Source organism: Caenorhabditis remanei, chromosome X (genome assembly GCF_010183535.1).
Source record: "Caenorhabditis remanei strain PX506 chromosome X, whole genome shotgun sequence".
Taxonomy (NCBI): domain Eukaryota; kingdom Metazoa; phylum Nematoda; class Chromadorea; order Rhabditida; family Rhabditidae; genus Caenorhabditis; species Caenorhabditis remanei.
In genome coordinates, this window is record NC_071333.1 from 4,841,999 (window position 1) to 4,853,035 (window position 11,037).

Consider the following 11,037-nt stretch of genomic DNA (forward strand, 5'->3'; position numbering starts at 1 on the left):
ATAAATTTCAATTTTGAACCCGTACAAGGGATTAAAATGTATTCCAAGGCATTTTTAGATTAAAAAGTACGAGAAAAGCAAGGAAAACATTTATTATGCTTGCTAAAATGCTCTATATTTCCATTTTCTACATTAAACTTTGAAAATTTTTTTCTTTTTTTTTCGGTTTTTCTATTCCCAAAGTGTTAGTAAAAGTATAAGAAATTTGGAGATCTTGCTCCTTCATCGGACCGTAGGGTTGATGTTTTCGCACGAAAGGTTGTAAGAAAGAGTTTGTCAAAAATCGGTGACACCAGGGTGGAATCGAACCACTGTCTACAGATTAAGCCTCCGCAGCACTACCACTGTGCTACCGGTGCGCCCGAAATTCGAGTCTCTCTTTCTTTACATGAACTTTATAAAGCATAGTCGACGTCCGGCAACGTTCGTTGATTCCTAGACGCGTAGCTAGTAATAATATTGAGTGATGAAGAGCAAGAGAGCGAGCAGACTCGTCACGGGAACACACAGAGAAATTATCGAATGCGCTGACTGTGAGACAGAAGGCAGGATGTCGCGAAGGAGGCATCTAAGACTAAATCGACGGTGGACAATATGGGAAAAATTGTTAGATTGAAGGAGTATTCATATATACTTCTTGGACTTGTGTTTGTATCGAAAGTGAAAAAATCGAAAATGATGGAAGTTATGAAACTGTAAGATTTTATTAAAATTTATTCCAACAAATCAACATTTTGCGGACGAATTTTTTGCTAAATTATGGAACGAGCTTCATAGATTTTTTTATCAAAGAAAAGTGAAATATAAATGTTTATATATTCATCTTGATATTTTTTTTTATTATAAAGTCGATGAACTCTAATTTTAATAAAAGCCCGGAACACACTGAGTAGCACGCTGGTTTTCGCCGGCGTGCTACTTTTTAGCCAGTTTTCCTATGTTTTTTCTTCAATCTTATCTCTATCGTTTGGTTTATTTTATCCACATCATCCCATGTAGGCATTTTTTGTTAGAATCAACAGGTTGTCTTTCTCTCTTTTATTTGTTCTCTCGATCTCACACTCTTTCACTCTCAATCACGATTGACTGCGGTCTCTCCCTGCGCGCGTTGACCTTGTGCATCCCATCTGCCTACTGTCTCCCTCATTTAACTAGTCCATTTACATTAAGTAGCCTTATCTATCTTGACGATCGCCCATCTCCTCTCTTCTCTCTCTCTTCGGTGCATTATTCTATCATTCTTTCTATATTCTTCCACTTTGAAGTTAGCTTGTCACGATCTATGAACAAGACACCCCGTGCATAATTTTTAAATTTCTTTATATATTCCAAGTTAAATTTTTAATCAACATCCAATTTCAATCACTTTACCCATCTTATTCAATACTTAAAAAATAGCAAGTACTACATATTCATTATCCATAGATCCCAATCACCTGTTTCTTTCTTCAATATTTGTGTTTTCACTTCCGCCTCTTCGTCGATCGATTTTCTTGGCCCAACCACCAATCCAACACAAAACAACACAAAAAGATGCGTGTTTACAACCGCATTCCTGTCTCTGTTTGGCTGCCAACCTTCAATCCAGTCGTCCTATCTCACCTGTCCTCTTTTCCTAGTGACTCCTATTCTCATGGGTTGTCTACCGTGCTCATCTTCTGGTCGTTCGCGCGGTTGGCCTACCGCATTTTCCCGCTCTCATAACCCGTCCCATCTGTCTTCTTTCTCTCTCTCTCTCTACCTGTCATTTCATCTCATCTTCATTCACTCACTCACTCATCCTGTCTTGCGCTCTCCCGTTACCCTTCCTCATTCTCTTTTGTTTTCTCTCTCTCATCAATCTCAAGCCATTCTAGAAGTACAATGCCTCTCACAAACGACTCAACCAGCAACGTAGCTCAATCGAGCGGTCTTCAGCCAAGTGTCCCAGCACAACCAACCCGCCCGAAAACAGTTCGCAATTCCGCACGTAAGTCTATTTTTACTCTGTTTTGGAATCCGAGCAAGTGGTCCATACGACTATTACTACCATAATTTTTATTCCAGCGGACAACAACATGACCAATACTTCGTCGACTCCACCAAGCCCACCAACAATACGCGGTAGAAAGAGACAATCCAAAAGCAAATCTGATAGCGTGCCAAGTGATGTATCGGACACTGAGAATGGTAAATGCAAAGTTCTGAACTTTTACGTAATCTCACGTTCAAAAACAAATACATTACAAAAAGAACCTTAATCAGTCTGTTTTTCAGGTGACAAGATTCCATACAAAAAGCCGGATCGCAAAGGAAAGCCAAAAAATAAGAAGAAGACAACTCGTCCAAGCTTCTCTTACGGTAAGTTTTACGATCTCCAAAGAATTCAAGAATTTCCTATTTTCAGTCGACACACCACATGTCAATGTTCTGCAGCCAGTAGAGCTGCCCACCAGACGTCGATCTGAAAAGAAAGCAGCAGACGCCAAAAGTCATCCGTCTAGCCCAGCTCCTACAACTGGTCCCCCAGTTCCCATTACTCCAACGGCATCAAGTCTGTCAGCTGCAACAGCCACTAACTCCGCATCTACGTCCGATTCATCAGCAGTTTCAGTTGCTGTCTCTACTGCTGCTTGTTCTACTGGTGCACCTTCTCCATTGTTGGCAATTCCTTTGACATCCCCAGTTCCATCTACTGCTTCATCCTCAGGTCCATCTTCATGCTCTAACTCATCATTGTCATGTCAGGCAGCCCCAGCGGATCCAACAAATCCAGGTGAGTAGTTTTCTAAAATTGCGTAGTTGTTTTTGGAGTATTGTTCATTGTTTTTTCCAAATGTCAATAATTCAGCCGCCGGACAACAAGTCAGCGTCTCCTCGGAATCTCAAAATGCGCCAGTTACCCAGCAAACGCCAACAGAGCATCAGTTGGTTCAGAGAAATGAAAACAACAGATATAATAATGATGATGTTATTGAATTTGAATCAATTTGTCCTGACAATCAAACAAATGTAAAGGAGGAAGTTGAAGAGGAACCAGTGAACGTTGAGATAGATTATTTTGGAAGATTTGATGGTGAGTTTTTATTCAATCTCATTAACAATCAAATACTTATCAACTTTCAGATTTACACGCCACTATCTCCGACAACAAACTCAATCAAATCCCATTTGCATCCACAGTGCCGCGCTCTGTTCCAATCGAAGTAAAACCGACCACATTTGAGACAGAGAATGAAGTGAAAGAGCTGGGGAACATTGCAACCCAGCCAATGCGAGTCATAGTATTTAATGCTCCATTTGATGTTGCGAAGGTCAATTACTTCAAGATCAAAAACCTATCGGCGAATCGAATCGGTGTTAAAATGTCACCGACTTCTCGAGAACGTTTTACAGTTGCAAGAACTATTATTTGCATGGAACCACATGAATCAGTTAATGTGAATGTTAGAAGTAAAGTTTTCAATCTTGACAGCTTCGTAGAAGACAAGATTATCATCGAATGGATGAACATTGGAGATGGAATCATTGGCGAGCATTTCATTGAGTGTGATGGAGCAAGAAATCGAAAAACAATGGTCGTTCAATTTTCTTTGTAACTTGAATGGTCTCCTTTTATATTATTCAATTTCAAGCTTACAGATTTTTTTCTTTTTATTCTCATCATGTTCAATTATTTCACCTCGCTTTGTGTGTTCAGTTCAATAATTTTTTGATGTCAGATATTTTAATAATTTCACCATCGTTTCCAATGATAAACTTCTTTTTTTGAATATAACAACACATATGAATAAATATAGATTCTTTTGGTAAAGAAGCTCTTTGTTTTAGAAAGAGAATGAGAACTTGAAAGCTGCTAATCGAAATATGGAAGCTGAAGTGAATGCAATTCAACACGACGCCAACACGATGGAGGAAACTATTCATTTTCTCTCAAAGAATACGAACTTTCAAGATGAGATCATTAAGATGAAAGACGATAAATTGAAATGTTGCCAATATGAATTGGCTGCTCAGAAAAAGAAGGAAAATCAGTTGATTGACGAAAAACTTCAGTTGAGTCACAGTATGGATATTTCTGCTTCTCAAAACACAGCTCTCAGAGAAGAACTTCTCGTTCTCGGCCAGAACGACATCACAAACAGGAAGACTGCACGAGATCTTCACAAATTGATGTCTGAAACGCTTCGAACCTTAAATGTATCTTGTAACGGTATCAATGTTTTTAATCAAATGTAATATGTAGTGCAAACTATTTTAGAATGCGGATATTAGCCATTTGATGAAAAGAAGAAAGAACGGAAACCAAGAAAAACGGACCACAAAAACGCAGAGAAAGAAGAAGAGAACGGAAAGAAGGCAATTGAAAAGACAAAAGTAAACACCAGAGCTCAATCAAGACAATCCCAAAGTGATGTTAGTGATTCAAGCAACAAGAGAGTAAGTTTTCAAGATCTGTTACATTGCACTGAAACTTTTTTTTTCAGAAAAAGATGTGAGTAACCAGATTTTCAGCTCAAAGTCCCTCACTTTTAAAGTGTATCGTTAATCTGCTCAACCGTGTTAACGTTTCTGTTGATTTGATTTGAATTTTTTTCTTGATTAATTTGTTTTTCTGCTAAAATAATGAAATTTTTTCCAGCAAAGTTTCGGAACAAGTCTACGTTGTTTTCTTTAATACCTGATTAATAGGTTTTCTGTTGTGGCAACTCTGGTGTTGTGAAATCCCTTGATTTCACAAGTCGTATACGATACATAATAATACCTAAACACCCAAACAGTTAAAAGGAGCAAAGCTCCACCCTCCTAACCCCCTTTTCAGCTTCCCCGTCGTCCTTTTCCCTGGAATCGCCTCCTTCTGTTTTCCTCTTCACTGTCCTGCTGCATCCGCGCTCTGCTGGACACTTCGCTGCGTCGCGACTCACTTGTCATGAGATGGGCTGCCGTCGACGGAGGCAAGTTCGAATCGGTTGGAAGGACGACGGACCGCTGTCTGGTCTCTCCCTTTTTTCCCTAATTTAATATGTTCTCCACCTTTCATTATCTTTAATTAATTGGTCCTTTTAACTGTAAATTCCCCCTGTTCCCGTAGCAACCAAGAAAGTCCACAACAACGTGGCAAATGACTGGCCTAAAATTCCTTATAAAATAGTTACATTCACAACGCGAATCACCAAGCGTTCTCACTTTAACCATAATAATAAATCACTATAATTACCACCAATTCTTCGTTCTTTCTCTCTCTTTTCAGGTTTCTCACATCTTTATAAACTTAGGCCTAAAATCACTATAAACTTAGTCTTTTCTCTATCTTTCTTCTAATCACACACTCTCTTAGTCCTCTCGTCACCGTCTCTCCTCACTATCTCCGTCGTCTCTTCGTTGCCTTTACTCCCTCTCCGTTATCTATCACTCTTCGTGTCTACCCTGCCTGGCTTGTGCTCCTAAAGGGAAAAACCTTCCTTTATGGGCACAACATGGTGCATCTCTCTCTATTACGAACTCGAGCATACCACTGAACCCGAAAACACCACTGAACCGTCATCACCGACGTAAATCATTCAGCCAAATCAAAAATTGCATCACTGCAAAAAATCGATTTTTTTTTCTCTGTCTTTTATCGGAAAAGCACTCCGATCACACTCCTTTCGCCAAAACAATGGAAATTTAAACTATTCCAAATAAAAGCGAAAGCATTTCGAACTGAAATACCACAATTTCAGCCAGAAAATGACAATTTTCGAATAAAAATGAGCGATTCACGCTAAAAATACCGAAATCTCAGTTGCATCACGATGAGAGGTTCATCGAAATTGCAAAGTTGAAGACTGGAAGGCACCAATACTGAATTCTAACTAATACAAAAATGATTATGATTGTCTCACATGGTAAGCACACGACTGTCTCACAAAACCCATATACGGTAAGTACATGAATGAGTAATAGAACCCATAGACGGTAAGCACATGACTGTCTAACAAAACCCATATACGGTAAATAAATGAATGAGTAATAGAACCCATAGACGGTAAGCACATGACTGTCTCACAAAACCCATATACGGTAAATAAATGAATGAGTAACCGAACCCATAGACGGTAAGCACATGACTGTATAACAAAACCCATATACGGTAAATAAATGAATGAGTAACCGAACCCATAGACGGTAAGCACATGACTATCTAACAAAACCCATATACGGTAAATAAATGAATGAGTAACCGAACCCATAGACGGTAAGCACATGACTATCTAACAAAACCCATATACGGTAAATAAATGAATGAGTAATAGAACCCATAGACGGTAAGCACATGACTGTATAACAAAACCCATATACGGTAAATAAATGAATGAGTAACAGAACCCATAGACGGTAAGCACATGACTGTATAACAAAACCCATATACGGTAAATATTAGGTTGGCAAGAAAGTTTTTGACCATGATTTGTTTTGAATGCTGTCAGACAAATGACGAGAATCAAAACCAACTATGCATGGCCTATGTTAGATAAACTCTTTGGAATTCTGATAGTATACAGTATTTCCCTCCGACGCTTCCCTTCTGGGAGAGCCCTGCTATTTTCTTTCTTGACCAACAATTCTTACAGCAATATTTTCGATTTCCCATTATATGTTATACTAAAATTACTATAATTGCTAAACCGATAGGAGAACTTAGCAAGGGTGAAATCTTCTATCAACACACTAAAAGTAATTTAGTTCACAACGTTGAGAAATGTCATTTTTAATGATCAAAGTATCACGTACTAAAAGACCATATGAACAGGATTTGTACATGCTGTGAGTTATAGAGGAAGAGTATCCATCCAAGTATTTTTGTGAATTATCAATGACAGTCCACACTGTTTACTACCACAGTTAAAAACTTCTTGAAACGTGTTGGCAAGAATAAAAATTGAGACATGTGTTCGACATCTTTTAGTCGATTTTAACTTTTAGCGAAGGGTAGTCCTACGACTTCAATTCCTCTCTTCTCCTCCAAATTTTATTTAATTGAATCAATTCTTAGTTTTAACAGGACGATGGTCTTGTACAGTAATTATTACAGAAAAGTCAAGTGACTAGGCGTTGATAGAACGCCAGCAGACATCGTCGAACGAGAACGATTCCAAATGAAAGTCATGCTCTCCCTACACAACGTATATAACTGGAATCTTCTAGACAAGTGCAAAACCATAATCTTTCACTACTGCTTTTTCACTGTGCAAAAAATTAAAGCTCTATGCAAGTCCTCAGTTTCACGCGGTCAAAAAATCCACCGCCTCCATGATGTTGCGCATCCGCATGTTACAAAATCGACGACGTACATTCTCACCTACTGTTGCAAAATACTTCTTGCTCACATAAATTAAAGCTGTAACCTTCCTCAGAGAAGTAAGGTGGGGGTATTGGGAACACAACATGGAGTGGAGTCGCTGACTGTCAGTGATGGAGGAGGGGGGTGTGGGAGGATACCAGTGTAGGAGGGAACGAGCGTGAGGGGTACCATTGTTGGAAGGGAGGATCGTGGGGAATATCAGTGTAGGAAAGTCATCTGAGCTATGGTAATGGATTATGTGAACGGATTGCTTTGGGTTTTCAGGAATGAGTGGGCAAAAGTTTTGTGGTTCAAAGATCTACATAGATGTGTCCTGAAAAGGCACAATTTCTGATTAGCGTTATCACTGGCGTAAACTTTGTGAGTGCGTACCGCCAGTTTGTTGTTGTTTCAAGAAAATCACTTTATAGGTTGCAAGAGTTTCAAGTTATGGGGGTGCGGAGAAATTTTCCAAGTCTCTGAAAATTCTGAGAACTTTGCGAGTATATACAGCCAATTTGGTGTTTCAAGAAAATCCGTTTATAGCTTGCAAGGGCTTCAAACTTTGAGGTGCCGGGAAATTTTTCACGTCTCTGAAAATTCTGAGACGGTTCACGACTATGCTTCTACATTTATGCTCTTGCGAAGTCAAGTCTCTGATGTTTGAATTTCGTTCCCTATTCATTAAGTCATTGTTCCCAGAAATTTTCATAACTTTCCGTGCGACTCCAATTTAATCAGGCTAGTGACAAACTCCATGTATGCAGCTACAAAAACTGAACGACAATCATTGTAGTCAACTCCCAAATAGCGATCAATGAAAAATTTGCACAGATGTACACAAAACTGGCTACACCATTCTACAGTTCGATAAGTGATGAGCATGCTGAGTAGTGATGAGCATGCTGCAACTTCACGCGCGTAGTGACAACTTCAAACAAGACGTCGTGGAGTACATTGGAAATGCACCAACGAAACAGGTCGCAAGACAGTTCTTTCGATTGATGCTCAGAACCACTTTCATCATCATCCCCCTCAAACGGAACCTGAAATGGATAACACTTTGGATCAGAACTATAGAGTTCAATTTTGTACAAGCAATCAAGAGGTTTACAAAGGACCATCCACTCCAGCAAAATGATGACAACACGACACATCACACAAGCTTTACATTTTTGAAAACCCTAGACGCGTGTGTGTGTGAAGTTTTCGCAGTTTATTGTTTTAACCGTGACCACAATTTACACAGGAGATCCAATTATCGATTGTTCCATCATTCTTGACTGACATCCACTTCGATGACCTCAAAACATCATTTACAGATATGTCAGATTATACAGACACCTCAGTTTTCGTGATCCAATTTCATTGACAATCTTAACGCGTCATTCCACAATCATGGGGAGAACGAAACGTGCGACACAGTCTTTGCGGTGAAGAAGTGACTATGATTTTCCAAACCCCATTGGAAAATCGTTATAAAAACGTTAGTGGATTGATCAAAAACGAAAAATTGTGTCGAGGTGGACACCATTCACCAACAGCTGCCAATTCAAAGATTTCATAGGTTAGTGCATCAACTATGATGTGGTTGAGTGAAATCACCCATACATGAGCAAAAGTTTGCAAATTATGAACGAGGAGGCACTTGATTGCAGTGAGTGTTCACCAATTTCCTCATGTGGGTGTTCACCAATCAGCTAAAAGTGTAGTGCATTTGTGTTTGAGGTCACAACAAAATCCGTGAAGGACCATGCATCATCCTGAAAACAACTTGTGCACTCTCTGCATCAAACTTAAGACTGCTTGTGCAAAACCCAGGTCAATTTCAAAAATTGCTTCTGTAAACTTTCCGTAACCCTATGAATTATCGGCGTGAATGCTCTTTCACAATCAAACTTACTTGAACGGCTACGCAACCACTTCAAAACTACTGGGGGGAATGCTACAACGTCGTCAAATCTTCTTCAAATGTCTTGTAAGCTTCGAATCACAGTCAAAAGTAATTCTGCAAACACGACACCATCAACATCAACAGTCATGAAACATCATTATCATTGAGTATTCATTGTCGTTACCTACACAAGCCACACTGCAACACTTCTTTGCTAGGCTCGATTGTTCAGAATGGGTTGCTGTAGTCAATGTTTTCCTTTTGCTCAATGCAAACCAGTGCAACGTCAGTGCAATGTCAGTGCAATGTCAATGCGACGCCATCAATACTTTAAAGTCTTCAGACTTCACGCTCAAATAGCTGATACCAACCAACAACCCAACGCTGTAAAGTCGATCCACAGTAGACTAAATCTTTCAGCAGACACTCCGTACAATCGGAACGTCGTCAAACGACGAAACTAGTGGCACTCAATTTCAACCGCTAGCAAACAAGCAACTCAGTGCATCAAGCTCACTATACTTGAATTTCCAAATTTTGGAACTCAGATCATGAATGATGCAAGCATCTTAAGCGTAAATTGACAAATGAGAATGCATTCGCACAGTTTTCCAAATTCAGGCTTCATACAGTTTTCCAACTCAAGTCGAGTCATGAAGGAGAGAAGTCAAAGTTCTCAAAAATGAATCGCCGTAACGAAACTGACTTTTGCTGAATCGCGAGATCAGCTTCCATTGTAGGAAACAGTGATGTACTGAAAATCCATCACAATTTCAAGAATCGTGGAGATCACGTAATGTTTCTCTATATCTGAACGAATTCTCAACGAATTGAACGAAGAGTGGCAAAACTGTGCAGAGCCCCATACCCATCGTGTGTGACCACGAAAAGATCCTTCACGAGTTTGGAACTGTGAAAAATTTTGGGGTTGGCTTAGCATGCGCAGAAAACCACTTCAAACATTGCAAACTGACGTAGTCTCTCTCCAAGAACAGAAAATCAGACTCACACATGCGAAAACTGTGAGAAACGGCGAAGTGAACACCAAACTCAAAAATTGGAACGCAGCACATAGTGGTTTGATGACTCATCAGAACCGAAGGTTTGGCACCCTGAAAGTGACGTCATACGATAACTCATCAGTGATGACTCATAAATGATGACTCACTTTGTCGAGATTCAAGTGTTTATGAGAATCAGCCGGCAGAGCAGGTATATATGGCTATCGGCCAGTAGAGCAAGAAATTTGGCATATTCCGTGGAAACCGACCATGTTTGATTGAGGAAAGATGGAAATGAGTCATCACGCCGCGGCAAAAACTCTCAATTTTACCAGATTTCCGATGGGTCAATGAAATAAGGAGAAATGTGTGCTATGTAGGTAGATTATGGTGCAAACTGACAAATCCTGGGACGATTGAACACAACAGACAAGAATCAAGGGGTATATAAGTCAATCAGCGCAACCCATAAACCATATCACACTTCATTCCGAAGTGAACGTCATTGATTTTCTAGACGTGATTTACCGTGATCATCATCATCATCACCATCACCATCACCATCACCATCATCACCATCACCATCATCACCATCAGTCTTAACCCTGTGCTGATTTTCAAGAAGATCTACAACCACGATGCTTGAAAACTTTGAAGAGGTGAGTGTAGATGTTTCTGGTGTCGACACTAACGTCAATGTTTACCAGGAGCAAATTGGTGGAGCAAAGGTCCGTGTTTTGGGGGTCCTTGAAAAGAAACCCGAGGGTAATTTCGAAAGTCTACTGAATTCGCGCACGCTATCCTTAGAACTTCCTGACTCTATGACTACTCATCCGCGA

The 11,037-nt window shown here is 39.7% G+C and overlaps 2 protein-coding genes across 2 annotated transcripts; both read left to right on the forward strand.

Moving 5' to 3' along the window:
- Positions 1-1,863: 1,863 nt before the first annotated feature.
- On the forward strand, positions 1,864-3,578 carry GCK72_022928 (uncharacterized protein; the record flags this gene model as incomplete). Its single annotated transcript, XM_003102856.2, has 6 exons — positions 1,864-1,969; positions 2,047-2,169; positions 2,257-2,340; positions 2,387-2,755; positions 2,831-3,055; positions 3,106-3,578. 6 exons carry the CDS (start codon positions 1,864-1,866, stop codon positions 3,576-3,578), a joined length of 1,380 nt encoding a protein of 459 aa, XP_003102904.2.
- A 268-nt stretch (positions 3,579-3,846) lies between these two features.
- GCK72_022929 (uncharacterized protein) lies at positions 3,847-4,218 on the forward strand (the record flags this gene model as incomplete). The annotated part of the gene is made up of 1 exon (XM_053735136.1): positions 3,847-4,218. The coding sequence occupies one exon, from the start codon at positions 3,847-3,849 to the stop codon at positions 4,216-4,218; it is 372 nt and encodes a 123-aa protein (XP_053578702.1).
- Positions 4,219-11,037: the final 6,819 nt, after the last annotated feature.